Source organism: Panthera onca, chromosome A3 (genome assembly GCF_046562875.1).
Source record: "Panthera onca isolate mPanOnc1 chromosome A3, mPanOnc1 haplotype 2, whole genome shotgun sequence".
Lineage (NCBI taxonomy): Eukaryota > Metazoa > Chordata > Mammalia > Carnivora > Felidae > Panthera > Panthera onca.
Window position 1 is genome coordinate 121,391,569 of NC_138341.1, and position 20,139 is coordinate 121,411,707.

The 20,139-nt window shown below is 56.4% G+C and overlaps 2 protein-coding genes across 5 annotated transcripts in view; one reads left to right on the top strand and one right to left on the bottom strand.

The window, feature by feature from the left end:
- Positions 1–2,760, bottom strand: part of ZHX3 (zinc fingers and homeoboxes 3) — a 127,054-nt gene extending 124,294 nt beyond the window's left edge. The window contains exon 1 of the mRNA XM_060617749.3: positions 2,665–2,760. The gene's annotated coding sequence lies outside the window, so the exon portion shown is untranslated. The remainder of the gene's footprint in view (positions 1–2,664) is intronic.
- Positions 2,761–2,921: 161 nt separating this feature from the next.
- Positions 2,922–19,968, top strand: LPIN3 (lipin 3). Of its 4 annotated transcripts, XR_013554522.2 has the most exons (22): positions 2,922–3,105; positions 6,683–6,835; positions 6,910–7,128; positions 8,338–8,433; positions 9,454–9,719; positions 9,926–10,009; positions 10,352–10,475; positions 10,634–10,976; positions 11,769–11,868; positions 12,007–12,158; positions 12,567–12,660; positions 12,759–12,828; positions 14,491–14,583; positions 14,659–14,702; positions 15,426–15,564; positions 16,511–16,659; positions 16,840–16,926; positions 17,410–17,562; positions 17,722–17,836; positions 17,922–18,025; positions 18,201–18,472; positions 19,857–19,968. XR_013554522.2 is itself a non-coding variant. In XM_060617800.3 (21 exons), exons 3-21 carry the CDS (start codon positions 6,937–6,939, stop codon positions 18,343–18,345), a joined length of 2,550 nt encoding a protein of 849 aa, XP_060473783.3. In that variant the 5' UTR covers positions 2,922–3,105; positions 6,683–6,835; positions 6,910–6,936; the 3' UTR covers positions 18,346–18,612. The 4 variants fall into 4 exon arrangements, 3 of the variants coding, with proteins under 3 accessions (XP_060473783.3, XP_060473803.3, XP_060473793.3); XM_060617800.3 differs by lacking the exon at positions 19,857–19,968 and having other exon boundaries at positions 18,201–18,612; XM_060617820.3 differs by lacking the exon at positions 19,857–19,968 and having other exon boundaries at positions 9,929–10,009; positions 18,201–18,612.
- The last annotated feature ends 171 nt before the right edge of the window (positions 19,969–20,139 follow it).

Below are 20,139 nucleotides of genomic sequence, written 5' to 3' on the forward strand. Positions count from 1 at the left end.
GCCGTATGAGGTTTTATGAGAACGAAATGAGATTATGCAGATGAAGAACTAAGCATGGGACCTGTACCCAGGAGGTAGTCACTAAGTGTTTGCAATTGCTACTGGGAGTGGGAAGGACACATGCCATCAGGGGAAACATGAGCAGAAGAGGTGGGTAAGGGTCCAAGCAGGGTAGCTGGGCTGGCAGAAGAGCAAGGCCCAGCACAGCAGCCAGGGAGTCAAGGTTGTGCTATGGAAGCAGGGGAGCAGCTGGGAACCATGCACAGTTCTGGAGCAGGGCAGTGACAGGTGGAAGCTGAATGTGGCAACATTGAGCAGGAGGGGCAGCAGCAAATTCCCTGTGCTGGCTTTTCCTTGGCTGTTTGGCCAGGCATAGAGCTGCTAGATTTAGCAAATAAAAATGAAGGCTATCCAGTTAAATTTGAAGTTCAGATAAATAATGATTTTTCTTTTTTTTTTTACTATAAGTATGTCCCAAATTGCATGGGACATACTTACACTAAAAAAACTTTTGTTATTTATCTGAGCTTCAAATTTAACTGGGTGTTCTTTATTCTTATTTGCTAAATCAAATAATCCTAGCGAGACATCAACTCCCTAGCCCCCAAGCCCCAGGCCTCCATGCTGGAGGGAGCCAGCCACACGTTCCTCTGCCTCCCTCCCCATTTTCAATGAGGCCACCAGGCCACCAGGAGTGACTGAGGAGCTGTTCCAGGCTCAGTCTGGCTGCCATAACAAGTGGTCACAGCCACAGGCCTAGGTGAACAGGTCCTCCCACTTCACGCCGGGTTCACTCAGCAAAAAAGTCGTGAGGCACAGTAAATAATCATTGGGTCTATAATTTATTGAAGCACCTAAAGTTACTAAGTCCCATAAAGAGGGAGGTGCCACGTGCACTTGTGGGTTACTTAAAAGTCAAACAGTTGCCACTGGTATAGGCCTGCCTGGTGAGGGTACCCGGGGAGAGGAGAAAACAGCCCCTATCCTCAACCCCAGACATGAACAAACACAAGAGCCCAGGGTGCTTGCATGCTCAGAGCGTGCCTTGGAAATAGTTCTATAAACTTCAAGCTAGAACAGGGTGGTCCCTGCCTCATTCAGTTCCGTTGGACGTTGGGATAAGTCATATTACCAGCGGCTGCCTCTGTCTCCCCCACCCCCATAATCACCAAATCCCGATGATTCATAGTTCCGGAAACAAGCCTGTTGGAAATCCAATTACTGCAACAACCTTTATGTCAATTTATTTCTTCACTAAAGAGAAACAATGAAAACAATATGTGCTCCATTTTTTTTTTTTTAACGTGATACACATTTTTGAATACCTAGTGTGTGCCCTTTGTGCTAAAGCTCAGGAGTTCTCAGCCTTGGCTGCACAGTGCCATCACCTGAAGATTTCCCAGGTGATCCCAGTACCCCAGGCATCAGTATTTTACCCGGGGTATGGTGCTCTCAATGCACAGCCAAAGTTGAGAACCACTGGCTGAACTCGTCCTGCTTAATCCTCAACACAATCCTGCAAGGTAGGTTTTATCTCCATTTCGCAGATGAGGAATTGAGGCTCAAAGAGGTACAGTAACTATGGCATCAGTAGCCATCACCTTGGACCTCTCCTTTCCTCCCAGGCTCCCTTGTGGGATTCTTATGTTTCCACGGTTTCACTGTTAAATATAATAGTTATATATAATGCTTCCATAGATATGTTGGAGGCAGTGCTGCCCTCTGGCCAGCTTGAGATAGCTCTGCTCCCAACAGGGCTCTTTTGAGATACAAACCAGACATGGTTTGGGTTTAGGACTGACACTAAATGGCTTTGCTATAGTGAGGACAACTGGAGACAGTCACCCCACCCAGGTCCCGTCATCTTGGGTCACAGAACAATGGCGGCCATCTCTCACTCCCCACCACCCGGGACCCTCTAAGCCTGGCTCTTTACAATGCACCCCACTCCTCCAAGCGTCTCGGTGCCCTCGCTCTTCACAGCAAACTCCCTCACCTCCTGATTCCTAGCGCATCTTTTTTGCAGGAGCCGTACATCCACACGGGTTGTCAGAAAGGCCTTTGATCGAGGACAGGCCACAGATCCGAGGGGAAAGAGAACCCGTGTCCTAGCCCGACTCCTCGCCCGTGGCTCGCGGGCCCGTCGATTCTTCAGACGTGTGCGCACCTGGGCTCACCTGTCCCGCTCCCGCCCGGCCTGCCGGCTGAGAGGAAGGGCAGCAGGGCGAAAAGGCTGGTCACCGCCTGCCCTCTGCTGGCCGATAGCAGTATTGACGCTCCACCGGTGCGTCAGATGGGTGGCATGAAGGAGAGCGGGCATCTATTGAGCTCCCGCTGTATGTCAGGCACTGAACTGGGCGCTGGGGTGTAAGGATGAACGCGACCTGCTCTCACAAAGTTCAGCTTCAAATGAGGAGACGGACAAAAATCAAACAGTCATTCAAACAAATATGAAGTTACAGCCGTGGGCTATGTGAGCTTATGATGCGAGGCTCCTGTCCAGTCTACGGGATGTGTCGGGACGGTCAGGGAAAGCTGCCCCTGAAGAGGGAACGTGTGAGGGCCAAGTGCCCCACAAAGTCGTTTTATGTAATCTCGGAAATCACACGAGGTGGCTATCCGCTTTGCCAAACAGAAAACAGGCTCAGATTGGGGAAAACTTACCCAAGGTCATACACCAAGCAAAGCCAGGAGGGCCTAAGTCCGCCGGATTCGAAAGTCCCCGCTTTTCCGCTGCTCCTGGCGGTGGGGCAGGTGGGGGCCACCGGGACTTCCCATCCAGCCGCTTTAGGGAGCGGGGCGGGGCCGGGGTGGAGCCTGCGCGGGGCGGGGCCTGAGGTCCGGCCCGCCCAGCCTCTATAGGTGAAAGGGCGCCCTTGGGCGTGGGGATTGGGCGGAGGCGGGGTCTTTTTGCGGGGTGGAGCCTGGACGGACTGGGGCCTGCAGACACTGGCCTTGGCTCGTGGAAGGGGCGGAGCCGGGATCTCACCCGGTCCTAGAGGAGACGGAAGCTCCAACTGAGTGCGGGGCCGAAGACACTTACCCTGTGCACTCGGGCAGAGACTGCGGTTCGGGGTCCCGGAGGTCCAGTGGGCAGCTCCCCAGGTAGGGCCTGACCCCGGCCTGAGAAGAAGTACCCCCCCCACCCCTGCCCTGCCCCGCCCTTCTGTCCTGCCATCTGACCTTCGTTCCTTCCTGTCCGCGGGCCTGAGTCCATCTCCAGTCTTCAGAGGGTAGCTCAGGCGTGGAGGAGCCGCTCTCACTTCGTCTGTCTCCCTGGCCCAGCCGTTGCGGGACCCCGGACATCCAGAATGTGGGATCAGGAGATAAGATGCCAAAACCTCTCAGAGGAGGCTGGCGCAGCTCCACCCCAGCCTGACTGTGTGACCTTGGGGAGATCGCCCACCCTCTCTGGTACTGAGTGTCCCGTGCCTGCAGACTGGGCGAGTCAGCTGGCGTAGCTGTGAAGGCTGTTGGGGATCCAGGGGTGCAGCTTTCTCCCTTCTAGGACTATAGGAACACTTATCCTTCTGCTTCTTCTGGTCCTGGGTGAAGAACTGTCTCCCAACCCTTCCCAAATCTGGGAGTCTAGAAAGGCCGAGAGCTCAGCCCCAGGGCAGTTTGTTCTGGCTTCCCTGTGGTGGAGTTGTGTGCTGGCCTGGGAGGCCTGTGGGTGTTCCCAGAGTGGACTCTGAAGCTTGGGCATCCTGCGAAGACTGCCCAGAGCCCACCTGCTCACTTTGCAATTGGTGGGCCACCAACATTCAGGGCCTCGAATGCTATGCAAAGAAGTCTAACCTCTCAAGGATGGGCAGGGCAGGGCATTGGAGTCTGACCTGTAGTGTGCCCTAAGGACCAGCCTGGTGACTGGGGCTGTCATGATGCCAGAAAAGATACTACTGTTGATAGGTGACACATATGGGCATTTATTGCATGCTAGTGCTTTACCTGAATTATCTCATTAATTACTCACACATCCCTTATGCCCATTTCAGAGGCTGAAACCAAAGCTCGGAGAAGTGAAGTGATTTGCCTAAGGTCGCAGCTAGTAAATGTCAGGGAGGGAATTAGAACCCAAACAGTCTGGTACCTTACCCACAACGTCCTGTTGCCACCCAGGATCTGGGCATCTGGTAGTAAAGCCTTGACCAAGGACAGCAGGAGGAGCAGGAGATTGGGGAATAGAATTCAGAGGGCTCGGGAGGAACGGACTCGCATAAGTCCTGAGAGGAATTCAGCTGGCCTGGGTCCCTGGGGGGAAGTGAAGTGTTTGATTATAGACATACTAGTTTGGGGTGAAGGGAGGTATAAGGGAGCTGAGCAGAGCTCTTCATATGGAGAAGACCAAGGAGGCAGAGCTGGGTCCTGGGGGAACGGAGATGCCTTCAGAGATGGGTGTAGGGCTTGGCTCACAGGAGTCCCCCCAGATACTGAGCAGACAAATGCAGGGGGCATCTGTGTGTGTGTGTGGGGGGGTGTGGACAGTGGGAGGAATGAATTGTTGGCTGAGAAGGGTTTGAAAAATTGAGGCCTTGTTTCATAAAGGGGAAACAGGCTAGCAAGTCACTTGCGTGAGGATACCCTGTGGCAGGATCAGAGTAGGACCCAGTGCCCCTTGGGTGCCATTTCTGCTATTAAGCTCTTTCTCCTACATCAGTGTCTCTCTACCAGGGGCAATTCTGTTCCCCAGAGGACGTGTGACAATGTTTGGAGACAATTCGGTTGTCACAACTGGAGGTGGGGTGATACTAGTATCTGTGGGTAGAGACCAGGAGTGTTGCTAAACATCCTACAATCCCCCCAAAGCAAAGAATTATTCAGCCCCTAATGGCAGTCGTGCTGAAGTTGAGAAACTCTGTGATAGGTAAGCTGGACCTATCATTATTTCTCCAGCCCAGCTCCTTTGCCCCTAGCAGGACAGATAGCTCAGGCCTGAGCCTCCACCTGGGCAGACCTTTGCCCCCACTCCTAGTCTGCCCCTCCCATGCTTGCTGCCTTATTCCTGGAAACTTCTGAAGTCCTCTCTGCTTTTCTTGGGCACAGTGGCCTAGAGCCCTGCCCATCACATGTCTGTCCTTGTCTGTCTTCCTAGACCTTTTATTCACAGAATTTGATGTGGTAGGGAGGAACCAAAGTGGGAATTTTCACCTAGCACATAGTAGGTGCTTTGCAGATAAAATATTTATTAAATTTGAGTGCCGTTTTTGGGATCAAAAATCTTCATTTTGTCCCAGGTTTTCATTTTAGCAATTCTAATTGTATCTTATGTTTGTGAAGCTCTGTGTTTCTAACAAGCACCCCACCCCCCAGGTGATGGTGATGCTGTTGGGCCATGAGCCACATTTTGAGTGGCAAGGCATTGCAGGGTTGTGCAGAGGTGGGCTGGGGCGGGGCTGCACCCCCTGCAGACAGCTGTGGCTGTGGTTTGAGGACTGTGGAGTGGAAGGAACCATGGTATGGAGTCAGGAAACCAGGACACAAAGCATTACTCCCTTCCCCCCATCTATGGGCTGTTAGCTGAATAGAGTTTGGATAAGTCACTTAACTTCTTTGAGGAGTGGTCTTGCATGGCGGGTCGTCCGCCAGGGGTTCTGACGCAGGGTCTGAGAGATGGGAGTGCCCTGTGGAGGTGGGATGGCCTGGATCCTGGCAGCCAGAGGGGCACTAGGCCACTGACCTGGCCAGCAGGGAAGGGGCAATGAGCTGATGCTGGCAGGGCGGGCACCATGCCAGCGTGGCAGCAGCTCTCATTATGGCCCTGGCTCTTCTCCACGGCTGCCACAGCCTTCTGCTTCTGGCTTACCCAGCTCTGCCTGGTGTGGGAAAGCTGGAGGGACCGGTCTGGCTGGGGGAAGGAGGGGCAGCTTTGATGGGTTCAGGGACGAGCCCAAGGCCTGAATGTGGGTCTCAGGACCTGACCAGCTGAATGAGGGTCTCAGAAATGGGGGTCAGGCTTGATACCTATGGCCTAGAGACACTGGGATCAGACTGTGGACCCGTTCCAGGGAAACTGGGAAGGAGTTTGGTATTTGAGGCCATAAACCGAGAGCTTACTCTACCCCCAGCTATAGAGGATGCCCTCCTTCAAGCCTCTGACCCCAGGAATAGAGCTGGGCAGAGCCTTAGGTACCTGCTGTACCCTACCCCTGGGAGGGATACCCCTGGGAGAATCCCTGGTTCTCCACAAGTCAGCCCTGATGGCCCAGCAAGGCCTCTTCCAACTCCTAAGACCAGGAGGCAGCAAGACAGATGAACCCATTTCCCAGATGGAAGAACAAAGACTCTCTCCTCCTTACTTCCTGGGAAGATATCAGTCTTTAGGGCTGTCACCCATTACCCAGCAGGGCCCTGGGCCTGATATATCATGAGGCTGCCTCCCCCTATTCCCACAGTTGGGCCAACCCAGTGGTTCACACTGAGGGTTCTGCAGCCAAACAGGCCTGGGTTTGAGTCCTGGCTCCTCTCCTTACTAGTTGTGAGGTCCTGGGCAAATCACTCCACCTCTGAGCCTCAGGTGGCTTGTCTGTAAACAGCAGTAATGACACCCGCTTGGCCAGCCTCGCAGGTTGTTGTGAAGTTGAAATGAGCCCTACCACTGAAGACCATGGTCATTATCATTACTCATGGCATTTCGAGACGCAAGCCTCCCCAGATCGCCTTACCTGGTGCTCTCATTTGACAGATGTGGAGATTGGCACTTGGAGAAGGAAGGCAGCTGCCCAAGGGTCTCACAAGCAGGTGGTGGGCAAGCCAGGACTAGAGCCCACACTTACAGACATACCTCCCGTCCCACAACTGTTGCCCATCTGCAAAGGCACTCCGAGGGCAACGCACTGTAAGTCTGGGGACCTGGGGGGTCAGGCTGCAGAGACTCCCTGCGGAGGGAGGTGGACCTGACCTTTGCCCCAGCACCCCCTCCCTTTGCCAGCACCAGCCATGAACTACGTGGGGCAGCTGGCAGAGACGGTGTTTGGGACAGTGAAGGAGATATACCGGGGCCTGAACCCGGCCACACTGAGTGGTGGCATCGATGTGCTGGTGGTGAAGCAGGTGGACGGCTCCTTCCGATGTTCGCCCTTCCACGTGCGGTTCGGCAAGCTGGGTGTCCTGCGGTCGCGAGAGAAGGTGGTGAGTGCTGGCCGGCCAGGGGCCACTATAGGGTGGGCTCTTAAAGCCAGGACAGCCACTGCGGCCCCAGGAGAGGACCGAGGCCTCCCTCAGGTGGGGATCTGTCCACGGGACAAGCTTCTGTTCTTTCGGATTTTCTTTGAAAGTTTTGGGTCAGTCTGGGGATTTGGGTCCAAGAGGGTTCCCGTTTTCCTGTGGAGGTAGCACACCGGGGCAGTCCCTGGTACTGGGGGCATCACACCTGGCTCTAGCTCACTGAGAACTTACGTGGGTTTTCTTGGTAAGTCTTTTCACCCGTGCAAATGAACACACTCTGCTCTACCTGGTGCTGGAGGGGTGATTTTGGAGCATGACATAGGAGCTGATGACACTGTCGAGGGTGGCACTCAAAGGTTAGCTTCTCTCTCTTAGGAAAGCTGTGCTGTCTTCTCTGGGCCCCGGCGAACGTGACAGATTTTTAGTTAGCACTGAGGTCGGGAATATGAAAAGAGGTTTGGGGGGTCCAAATCCCTTTTGCATTGGAGCCACTGGGGACTTGCCAGAATCCTAACAGAAAAGTGTAAGCTTGTAGGGGACAGTAGGTAGCGAGGTGGTTAAGAGCTTGGGTTGTGGACTCAGCCTTCCTGGCTCACATTCAGCCTCCCTCGGCCACTTCCCAGTATATTACTTAACACCCCCGAGCCTCAGTTTCCTCATCTATAATGTAGGGGTAGTGATAGGAGCTACTGCACAGGGTTGCTGGAAGGTTAAATGGGAGAGGCCCGATAAAACTCTCCATTCAGCGCTTAGAAAATGGTCATTCGGACTATGGTACGTGTATGTAGTCAGCAAGTGCTCTGGCACTATCCTGGGGGTTGGGGAAACAGCAGCAGCAGCGACAGGATGGGTCATGTCTTGTTCTAATGGGGTGTGGCAGAGAGAAGAGTTAGAAACCACGGCAGACACAAGAATACTGAGACGGTTATATGTGCAACAAAGCCCAGAGAACGGGGAAATGGTGGGGGAGGGGCATGGAGAGTTCAGCACAGCCTCTCTGAGAAGGGGAACTTGAGCAGAGACCCTCAGGGTGGGGAGCAGCCAGGGTCTGGGGTGGGGTGGGGCTGAAGTTCCAGCGAGTGCAGTGCTCCATGGAGGCAGGCAGGACAGTAGACTAGAAGGTGGGGGTAAGGGACAATGGTGGGGACTGTGTGCTATCATGCCTCGTTACAGGTAGACATTGAGATCAACGGGGAGCCCGTGGACTTGCACATGAAGCTGGGAGACAGCGGGGAGGCCTTCTTTGTTCAGGAGCTGGAGAGCGATGATGTAAGCGCCTCGTGGCACCTGCACCTTCACTAGTGCCCCCTCTGGCTGGGCCCTTGGGACCGGTCACCGACCCCACCCCTGGGAATACCCCAGCAGCAAGAGCCTGATGCAGGGGGACTGGTTAGGGCTGGCACTCGAGGCATGCTGTTGGAGCCTGGGTAGAATTGGGAGGGGGGCAGCAAGGGTTGATTTCCTTCCCGGGGAAAGTTGGGAGAGGTTTCTCAGAAGACGACACCTGAGCTGGGCCCCTGGAGGGTGGAAAGGAGGGCTTCCCAGGGAAGCTTGGAAAGGAAGGGAGTGCTGAGGAACTGGCTGGGGGGCTGGTGAGCATGAGATGCGTGGTTCTGGATCTGGTGCTGGCTCGATGCAGTTAGAACATAGAAGTGTGTGGGTGAGAGCTGAGCAGAGGCGTGTTTGCAGAAGGGGGACAGAGCCCAACACAAGCCAGCGGAGGTGTTTAAACAGTTTGAGCTTCACAAACTTCAACTGAGCCCCTACTCTATGCCGGACACTGCAGTGGACTCGGATGAGGGGTGATCCCTGTCTCCAAAGAAGCTTCCCAGACTAGCCTAGGAGACAGATGTATAAACAACAGATGATGGAACTACATGGTCATTATAATGAAGGGAGTTGGAACAGGGGCTGGGGGTAGTCAGGGTAAACTTCCTGGAGGAGGTGATGCCTGGCTGAGTCTTAAAGGGAAAGCAGGTGTGGTCAGAGAATGAGTAGCCAGTGTCCAGATTTCTAGCTGGACAGTGTGGTTCATGTAGCACCTGGCCCGCCATGAACTTCTGGGGTACATGCAGCCCCTGGGATTGGGGCTGCTCTCTGTCTCTGTCAGGGAGCTCGGATGCCAGTGGTGTTTGCAAGGCCTTGCTGCTGCTGCCTCTGGCCAGCCTCCATGCCTGTTTTCCTGACCCCAAATGAGCTCACTCCAGGGCCTTGGGACTCAGGCAGGGCTCAGAATGATTGAGTGGTGAGGGTGGCCCCCCAGGCTATAGCCCCTGGTCTGCTCCACAGGAACACGTGCCTCCCCGCCTATGCACATCACCCATCCCTTGTGGGGGCCTGTCTGGGTTCCCCTCAGACTCCCAGCTGAGCACAGACAGTGAGCCTGAAGCCATCATTGAGGGGGTGGCCTCCACGGGGCGGAAGAAGAGGCGTCGCAGGAGGAAACCCAGGCGGAAGGAGGACACGGTGGCAGCCAATTCCAGTTCTGAGGAGCTGGAGACAGGCGCTGAGAGTGAACTGTCTCTACTGGAAAAACCAAGGCCGGAGCCCCCAGGGTGTGTGGGGACCAGGGTGGCCAAGGGTGTGGGGATACCAACCAGGGTTCAGGCACCTTTCCCTTTGCTGATGCTGTGTGACCCTGGGCAAGGGCCTTGATTTCTCTGGGCTTTACCTCCCCAAACCCCTGACACCCAGGCTCCCATGCCCTTCCGTGGGTACCCTGTCCTTGTCAGTGACCATTTATTTCCTTGTGACCCCTCAGCAGTGTCGAATCCGAAGGGGAGTCCTCACCGCAAGCCAAAGACTTCTACCCCTACTCTGATGGCGAGTGGTGCCCCCAGGCCAGGTGAGAGTCCAGGAGGCCTGCAGGCAGGGACTCAAGGCCAAGGTCTTAGAGTGGCTTTCATTTACATTTTCCTAATGAATGATATAGAACACACTGAATGTGTTCATCAGCCATTTCTGAATCTCCTTTGTTAAGCCTTTATTCAAGTCTTTGCCCGTTTTTTTTTTTTTTACTAGACTGCCTCATTATTGTTGGTTTGTAGGAGTTTTTCATATATTTGTACATTCTGGATCCAAACATAGGCATGAATACGTATCACAAATATTTTTTTTTCCCCAGGCTGGGTGGGCAGCGGTGGGCGGTAGGCTGGCTCGAGGGTCTCTAAGTTCTTGTTTCTGGCAGCCTCTTGCCGGGTGTGCTAATGACATCCCCAAAGAGCGACTCAGAGCTGGAGCTGCGGACCCCCGAGCCCAGCCCCCTGCGAGCTGAGTCCCACATACAGTGGGCCTGGGGGAGGCTGCCCAAGGTGAGTTCCTCCGCGTCAGCCTCCCGAGCCTGCCTTTCTGCGGTCCCTGTGGGTCAGAAGTGGAGTGACTGATACCCGGGACCCTCAAGGCCTTTTGGGGTGTGGGAGGCCGGGCCTGCACTGGTTTACACCCCCCGCCCCCGTTTGTTTGATTGAAGGTGGCCAAAGCAGAATGGCCCGAGTGCTCGAAGATCGCTGATGGTGGTGTCAGGGCAGCTCCACCTCTTCAGGGAGAGCCCGGCACCCCCTCTGCTCCTGTGGCTGATGTGGACCCTTCGGGGCCCCTAATCCTGCAGACAGGGGCTGGTGCTGACCTTCCTCCTACTGACACGGAGCCTCCTGCTCTGGTGGGTCCCCCTCTCCCCACCCCTGAGAGAAAGAAAACCGAGACTCAGAGCCGAAGGGATCCAGGCCTCCCTCCTCCCTCGAAATCATGGAGCTGGGCCGCCCTGGAGGGCCCACTTCCCACCAGGCCGCCCGAGGGGGTCTCTAGCAGGAAAGGTGAGTAATGGCTGGACGTCTCCCAGGCTTTTCCTGGCCTCATGTTACCCACTGGCTGGACTCTGGTACTTCAAGCATGTTTTGAGCACCTACTGTGTGCCAGGCACTGTGCTTGGCACCAGTGCTCATGGGCTCACAGCCCAGCGAGGCAGATAGACAAAGCATGCGTGAACAGGAAGAGCACGTCGTGGGTGACGCAGGACAGAATCATTGGTTGGGACAGAGGCTGTTTAAATCATGTGGTTGGGGAAGGCCTCTCTGAGTGGGTGATGCGTGAGCGGAGACTCCAACAATAAAGACCCAGCCAAATAAGGATCAAGGGAAGAGAATTCTAGGCAGAGGAAAGAGCATGTGTCAAGGCCATGAAGTGGGAGGGAGGCTGTGCGGCCAGGAACGGAGGCAGCTGGTATGTCTTGAGCAAGGCGGGGGTGGGGAAGGAAGGAGCAGATGCTGGATCCTTGGCGCAGGAGCTGGGGTTTATCCTACAAGTGTGGGAAGGCACTAGGACTCACCGCCAGATCAGTAGTTGCTGGCTATCTATGGCTCTGTAAAATTTAATTACAATTAAATCGCATTTAAAATTCCGTTTCTCCGTCACACCACATTTTCAGTGTGCTAATACAGGGATGTGGCTAGCAGTTACCGTATTGGACCCGTAGACGCGAGACATTTCTATCATCCCCAAAAGTCCTACCAGACGGCGCTGCTTTAGGGCGTTCAGAGACTAGGGGACACACATTGCTCATGCTACTAAGCACATGTCAAGTCTATAGCTGTCCCCTCTGCCCTCAGGCTCCGTGAAGAGAAGCCAGCACCTGGGCCCCAGTGACATCTATCTGGACGACTTGCCCTCTCTGGATTCTGAGAATGCAGCCCTTTACTTCCCCCAGAGGTGCCTGCGTTCTGGGTTCCAGGGTGTCTTGGGATTGGGGCCCATGAGCCCAGGGGTTGGCCAGCAAGGGCCTGGAGGGGTGGGCCCCTCCTCACAGCCTCCTTGTATTTACATCACTATTGGCTTCTTTGCCCCCAGTGACTGTGGACTGGGGCCCAGAAGGTGGAGTGAACCCAACAGCCAGAAGCCTCTGGGGGACCCCAACCCTGAACAGGAGCCAGAACCCACTTTGGACATGATAGTGCTTTCCCTCTGTGGTGGACTAGCTGACAGCCGGGACATCTCCCGGGGTATGTCTGACCATGGCCTGAACCCTTCCAAGGATTGGCACTGAGCCCAGGGGACGGGGGAGGGCAGGGAGGCCCCCAGAGTAGCAGGCAGCCATGGTGTGAGGCTAGGCTGAGGCCTTGCTGTTCTCTGCCCTGTGGAGCCCCATGCGGCCAGCGAGGGCGGGGCGTTCCCAAGACCCTGTGAAGCAAACACTTAAGGCTAAGCTGTGACTTATCCTGTGAATCCAGGATGGCAAATACCTGGGGTGGGCACAGCAGATGCAAAAACCACAGGTAGGGAGAAGCCCTGCTAAGTATCACACCCAAAATGCAGGAGACCTGATGGTAGAGTGTAGATGGTAGAACGGGGCCTGATGGTCCCGTTCAAATGTGTCAGCCTCATTCCTTACTCTCTGCCTCTGTGCCCAGAGAAATTCAACCAGCACATAGTCTCCTACGAGGACCTCGTCCAAAACCCTGGCCTCCTTGAGCACCCGAACCTGGTGGTGAAAATCAATGAGAAGTGAGTACCAAGGCTGAGACCCTGGCAGCCCTGGAGCCCCCCTGCCCACCACCACCCTGTGGCTGCTGCAGCCCTGACTCCTCCTTCTGTCTCTCCAGACATTATAACTGGGCTGTAGCTGCCCCCATGATCCTCTCCCTGCAAGCCTTCCAGAAGAACTTGCCCAAGGTAATGGTTAGGGCACCAGCGGGCCTGCTGAGGGTAGAGGGTTATGGCCAAGAAGCGGACAGTGGGCAGAGATGGGTCTGGGGCTGACCGGCTACAAGACCACTCTGAGAGGGGATACCGAGTTCCCCGAAGCCTCACCCCATGACGTGTGGACAGAGCCCCACCCTTCCCTGGCTTCCTGGCATGGCTGAATCCTGGCAAGGGGACACTTTACTCCAAAGGAGCTCAGGGCAAACCAGAGGGGGATGATAACCTTCAACAGGAGGCTTTTAGATATAAGAGATGAGGCTTGGCAGACAGAGGGCCCACTCCTTACCTTGCCCTGGCAATGTCTCCAGGCTGGACTGTGGGCACTTGCTTGCTTTATTGGCATGCATTTGTTGAGCACCTACTCTGCACGTTTTTTGAGCACGTACTGTGTGCCAGGCACAGGCCGGAGCCAGTCATGCCCTCCCAGAAAGACAGTAGTCAAAGACTCAGCCAGATGAATGTAAAATTCAACCGTGAGTATTGGGAGTGAGGCTGGGGTGCTTTGAGAGGCTAAAGTGGGAGTTTGCTGAGTGAGTGCCTCCTGGGTAGAGATCTGAAGGATGAGTAATCTGTAAGCAGACGAGGGGAGGGGAACAGCATGTGGTGATGCTCAGGGGTGGGAAGGAACCCAGTCTCTTCAGTCCCTCCCAGAACTTCCACTCTCTGACCTGCCCCTGCCTCTCCTATGCCACTGGGAGTGGTACAGGGCCCTGCCCTAATCTGGCCCATGGTTCCCAGATCAGTTAGACTTGCCCGAGAACATCACTAACCAGATGTTGACTGCAGGTGCCTCCCTTTCGTGACACTCGGCTCCACCCTTTGGCTGGCTCTGGGTCTGAGCTAGGACCAGAGCCTATGGGAAGGAGGAGGGCCACTCTCCTGCTTGGTTCTCCTCACTGTCCTCAGACAGACCCACCACCTGAGGCCTCTGGGAGACAACCCCAGTCTGTTTCCAGCTCAAGGGGGTACCCTGGCTGGCCCACCTCCAGGTCATGTCCTCCTGACTTGGGTTCACCATTCTGTTTGTAGGAAGCTGATAAGTCTCCTGGGAGGGTCTTGGCCCTGGCTCTCCTGGCCTCTCCCTGGGGCTACCTAGCACACATCTAATGAGCATCTTCCCAAGGTCATGTTCTCCCACCAGACAATCGTGGTAACACAGAGAGGGGGGCCATCCATGGGATAGAGTCACTGACCTTTGGGGTTGCCTATGTTGGTCTTGGAGGTTGAGGGGAGTACTGGCTATGGATTGTTCTTCCAGCTGTCACTTGGTGGCATCATGCAGAGAGTACTAGATCCTGAGAAACGTCAAAGCACTGCCTTCAGCTACTCTAGTAGCAGTACTGGCCCATAGGATCTGGAGGCCAGGCCGAGCCTGGGCAAGAGCTAGGGGGTCAGGGCTGGAGTAGAGTGGGGATTGGCAGGAATGGCCCTTGGTCTCCTGTGCTCAGGTACATGAGTCACTGTTTGGAAGCCAAGGATGGAGGTGAGGATGCTTCCACAGCCTCCAGATGTTGACAGCACCTTGCTCTAGGGTCAGCCCTAGACTCTGGGTTCATGGGGGCCCCAAGGGCAATGAAAAGTAGGTTTGGTGGTGCAGGGAAAAAAAATGCCATGGCCTTTATCTGCCCACAGAGCACTGTGGACAAACTGGAGAAGGAGAAGATGCCCCGGAAAGGTGGACGGTGGTGGTTTTCCTGGCGACGCAGGGACTTCCCGGCCGAGGAGGTGAGTGATCATGGCCAAGGGGGTGGTCGGCACAGGGTGGAGGCGGGGTTTACTAGATGTATGTTCTTCCCACAGCGCAGTGCCCAGGCGGAGAAAAGCACAGCCAGGGAGCAGCAGGGGTGAGTTGGATCTCTTAGCTGGCACTCTGCAGCTGGAGCTGAGCCTGGGGACGATCCCTGTGGGGGCAGCGGTGGCGCCAGCAGCCCTCCGCCAGTGATGGTTGTTTGTCATTACCCAGTCGCTTCTACACCCTTTCTTTTTCTTGAGAAATAGCCCCATTTCACACATGGGAAAACTGAGGCCTAGAGCTGCACCAAAAGTTCCACAGCTGGGTACCGGTGGAGCTGGAATGGGTGCCCAGACTCCTGGCCCAGACAAGGATTACCGTCTTAAGGAAGGGTGGGGGGGGTGGGGCCTTCCCTTCTTTGCCAGGGGCCGGCTGACCTTGTCTTCTTCACAAGTGACCACAACGCCTCAGCTTGGGTATGAGTGATGACCAGGGGCGGGTCTGCTGAAGCCAAAGCAGGTGGGATTGGGAATAAACTCTAAGACGCACACCTGGGTCTTTCAGGTAAACATCTCCAAGGCTAGCTTGGCCATGCACTAAGGGCCGGGAGCCCTGACCCCTTTCTGGGCATATACTGCCGACCTGCACCCTTAATTCTGCTACCCCTCTCCAAATGGGTGGCACCTAGAAGGAGAGGTTTCTGATCCCCTGAGTGGTCTCTGGAGGGGCAGCGACAAGCCCCAGGTTCCTTGTGGCCTGGGCCAAGGGGTAAGCATCTGCTGGGAGTGCAGGGCCTTGGCGGAGGACAGAGGCCTGAGAGCCGGGCTGCCTGCAGGGCGAAGACTGATGTGCCGAGTAGTGAGGATGATGCCCCAGAGAGCCCTGTGATCCTCGAGGTCCCTTCCCTGCCACCCTCGCCTCCAGCCTACCCTCCTACCTACAGGAAGTCCCTCCGCCTCTCCTCCAGCCAGATCGTGAGTGGGCGCGCGTTGGTGTGTCCAGGTGGGGGTGGGTGGGGCTGAGATAATTAGGCTCCAAGGAATTTAAAAGCCCAGAATCCATCCTCTTGGCAGCCTCCCTAAGAGCCTCTGCTTGAATACCTTCAGGGTCAGGGGGCTCACTTCTTCATGTGCCAACCCATGTCTTTGCTGGATGCCCTCATTGGAAAAGTGTTCTCTATGTCATCTTAAAATATCTACCTGCGGTGGGTTGTGGGTCTCTCTTAGAGGCCACTCTGAAGGAATCGAAGGCTGATGACAGCCCCTCAGATTTTGGCAGTCCCTGCCCCTGAGTCCTGCCTCTGAGCTCAGTAACTGGCCCCTGAGTGTGGCTCTGTCAGGGAGGGGCCCAGGAGGGCCAACCTGGTACAGAGCAGCTACCATCTGTGTGGTACCCCTGTGTGACACCCACCTTGGGGTCAGCCAGGGCCCAATAGCCTTGGTCACCGGCTATGGCTGAGAGCTGCCCTAGGGACCAAGCACAGGGCTAGATCTCTCTTTGGGGGGATGTCACAAGTACCTGTGAGGATCCCCAGGAGGTCCCTTCTATGGAGTGGGGTATCTCCCCACCAGGAGCAATGCCAGCCTTAGGGCCGACCTGAGAAACCTGGGTGGGAGCCACGGGCCAGGCTTTGTCTGTGAGCTTCATCCCAAAGGGGCAGGAAGGGAGGTTAGGGCTCCTGTGCCTGCCGGTGCAGACCCCAACCAGCACCCTCGTACCGCCTAACTGCCCAAGGTTACCCTCTGCCCGTGTGCACGTGTGTGCGTGTGGCTGTGTCTGATGAATTCAGGCAGGTTCTCTGAGCTGGGAGGAAGAGGAGCATGAGAGGCCTGTGGGGTTCACAGGGCACGGTTTGGGGTGGGGAAAGGGGACACACCAGGCTGGGGCACATCACAGCTTCCTCCCTTTGCCCGGCCCCAGCGGCGCCTGAACCTGCAAGAAGGTGCCAATGATGTGGTCTTCAGTGTGACCACCCAGTACCAGGGCACCTGCCGCTGCAGGGCCACCATCTACCTGTGGAAATGGGACGACAAGGTGGTCATCTCGGACATCGATGGGACCATTACCAAGTGAGGCCTGGTTGGCCAGGGGAGAGAGGGAGGGCCTGGGACTGGCCTCCTCTGTGCCGGGGGAAGGGGGACATCAAGAAAGGCCCTCTACCTGCAGTGCACCATCCTGGGCACTGGGGGCTGTGGCACACGAGGGCTACATGGGGCTGCCTTGGAGTGACCCTTCTTCTGTGGCTCTAGGTCGGACGCTCTGGGTCACATTCTGCCCCAGCTAGGGAAAGACTGGACACACCAGGGCATCACCAGTCTCTACCACAAAATCCACCTGTGAGTGCCTGGGCTGGGGAAGGGCCCTAGGGAGGGAATGACAGGATGTCTTAGGCCACTATGGCCTTTGCCCCAGGAAGCCAGGCTTGGGGACCAGGAGGGCCCATGAGGGAATAAGCCCCAGGCATGTCCCTGGAGCACAGCAACCTACTGGCTGGCCTCCCATTCTCCTGTGAAAGACCGGTCTCTTGGCGTCTGAGTCTAACTGCTGGTCTTTGTGCTGTAGAGAAGCCTACAGACTTGCTCAAACCTTTGTTCATCCCACTCCACCTGGGCCTCAGGATGCTGTCCGTGCCCCTCCTATGTGGGACAGCAGCTGAGGCCACCTCTGTCAGCCGTTCTTCCTAAGTCCCCTCCCTACAAAGGCCTTTGGGTCTGAAGGCCAGAGCCCCAGGGTTGAGCTGAGCTGGCCAAAGCCAAGAGGGTGGGGCAGGGAATGGCTGGTCTCTGACGACTCTGTGCCTCTCCTGTCCCCCACCCCAGAAATGGGTACAAGTTCCTGTACTGCTCGGCACGGGCTATCGGCATGGCGGGCCTCACCAAGGGCTACCTGCAGTGGGTGAGCGAGCGGGGCTGCGGCCTCCCTGAGGGCCCCCTTCTGCTGTCTCCCAGCAGCCTCTTCTCCGCCCTCCACAGGTAACCACCCTATAGGACACAAGCCCACAGGCTCTTGTCGGCGGGGGGGGGCAGTCTCGGGTGTCGGTTGAGTCAGACCTCGCGGCACCTGACCCTGCCATCCTCCGATTGCTGCCCTGCCTTGGCTCCCCTTCCTGCTCATGGCCCTGGCTGCCCCAGGGAGGTGATTGAGAAGAAACCAGAGGTGTTCAAAATCGCCTGCCTGAGTGATATCCAGCAGCTGTTCCTGCCCCACGGACAGCCCTTCTATGCTGCCTTTGGGAACAGGCCCAACGTGAGTGTGTCATCTCCCCAGGGGCATGGCCACCTTCTCCCTATCTTATCTCCCAGCCCACAGGCCCCTCTTTTGTCCCCCACAGGATGTCATCGCCTACCGGCAGGTGGGCCTACCTACATCTCGAATCTTCACAGTCAACCCCCGGGGAGAGCTCATCCAGGAGCTCATGAAGAACCACAAATCCACGTGAGGCCAAACCCTGCCATGCACCCCCATGCCGCAAGTCCCCATTCCCTAGCTTCTCCCTGGGCCCCGGTTCCACCCAGGGCTCCCAGGCAGGATGCAGTGTTTGCCCGACATGATGGGGGCTGGGGCCTGGTGGCAGCTCAGGCTCTCGGCGCTGACCCTGCTCTGCCCACAGGTACGAACGGCTCGGCGAGGTGGTCGAGCTCCTCTTCCCGCCTGTGGCCCGTGGCCCCAGCACAGACCTGGCCCACCCTGAATACAGCAACTTCTGCTACTGGCGGAAGCCCCTGGTTGCTGTGGACTTTGATGCCCTGGCCTGACCCTGCCCCGGCTACCCCCTCCTCCCTGGCCAGGTGTTCCAGGGAATGGGTGTCCCAGGGATCGGGACACTGGAAGCTGGGTACCACGGGGCCAGTCCACTGAACGGGAGGAGGGGGCTGAAGGCTGGTTAGTAGCCACAGAGACCCCCCCCCCCCATCCTGTCTCCTGCCTTTGCCAGCTGAGCTGCAGGAGGTGGGGGGCAGCTGCTCCAGGCCTCAGCACAGCCCTGGCCTGTAGCAATGAAATGACTGTCACCCGGGCCCTCACAGGATTCTCCATGCCCTTGACATCTCTGTCCCTGTCACCCTGGTATGTTGTCCCAACTCCTGATAGGACAGGGAGAAGAGGGAGGTCCCAGGAGGCTTGAGACCTGTAGGCACGGAAATGGCTGGCGGCAGCAGTGGAGAGGGGTTGAGTACCGTCTGCACAGCATGGATCATACTCTCTGAAGCCCGATTCCTCCATAACCCCGGCCCCTTCCCACAGCTCTTGAGCCAGACCTCCCCACTCTCCCTGGCACGCCGGTATCTCAGCACACCCCAAGCCAGGATGCTCAGACATCAAGGAACGAGGATTCCCAGGCAGTTCGAGGGCTGAGGGAGTGTGACTCCCACTTGGCCTGGGCCGTACCCAGCTGCTGCCCTTGTTCCCCTGAGTACCTCCCCTAAGGACACAGCCCCCAAACCTGCCAGGGCCAATGGCAGTGACCTGCCAACCCTCCCTAGACTTTGCTGGTCAACTCAGTGCCCACAGAGCTGCCGAGCAAGCTTGTACGGGGATGAGGAACTTTAGGAAGTGGGGCTGGCTCCCCAGCAGTGCAGCCTTCCAGCCTGCTGTCCTTGGGGAAGAAAATACCTTTAGATGGGTTAAAAGCTTTAATCCAGGCCTGTCCCCCCCCCCCCCCCCCAACAGCACCACAGTGGAAGGAAGAAACCAGAAGGCAGGGCTATAGGGACCTGCAACACAGCACAGAAAGCCCTGGGCTGCTGTGGGGGAACTGAGGCCAGGAACCTCAGCAGAGATGGGCATCAGGGTCTCTGGGAACTCTGCAGGCTGGATGAACACTGTGTTTTCAGGTTGTCCCGTGATGGTGTCCTACCTGAATTTCTCACCACTTAGTGAACATCCAGGAGAGGCTGGGGTTTCGCCGGGATGCTGGAAACAGGGCTTGGAGGCCTTCCTCTCCTGTGGCCTCCTGTTCAGAGTCTGGCCTCATTCAGGCCATGACATATATGAGGGCTATTCTCTGAAGAGAGGCTCTAACCTGGGCGGGTGGGGGGTGGGCAGGATATTCTCCCATATGGAAAGGAGGGGAGGGTGTGGGGACCAGAGGCCCTGAAGCATTTTTGGGAAAGAAAAGGAAAAGGATAAATTGGGGTGGGGTCTCTAAACAGAGCCTGGACCCTGTCCTTTTTCTCAGGGAATCTACAGCTGCCTAAGCCCTCACCTGAGGGGAGGGTCAAAAGAAATAAAGAGAACTGAGTCTTTGTGTTTCTGTTCTGCTCCGAAGGACCAGGGCCGATGGAAACCTCTGGTCCTTGGTTTCAGAAACCGTATCCACGAAGCTGCCGGGTATGAGGACAGTGCCAGTGGGCACCATCTTCCTGCAGAAACTGAGCCCAGACAGCAAGGGAGAAAAGCCAAGGGGACAAGGGAACCAGAAGCCCCCACAGGCTGGGGGCTATGGCCTGGGGACAAAGGGAGATGTGGACAGGTCACTGTCTGTGACCAGACCTGCGGGTCTTTGTACAGGTGCTGACCCTGGTGTGTCTGAAGAGGGACAATTTGCAGAC

Excerpts from the sequence above, each read along its gene's own strand:
- LPIN3 (XM_060617800.3), top strand. The coding sequence starts at position 6,937 with ATGAACTACGTGGGGCAGCTGGCAGAGACGGTGTTTGGGACAGTGAAG. Across the intron at positions 10,010-10,351 it reads GAGTGGTGCCCCCAGGCCAG|CCTCTTGCCGGGTGTGCTAA; the intron begins GTGAGAGTCCAG and ends TGTTTCTGGCAG. Across the intron at positions 12,829-14,490 it reads TCCAGAAGAACTTGCCCAAG|AGCACTGTGGACAAACTGGA; the intron begins GTAATGGTTAGG and ends ATCTGCCCACAG.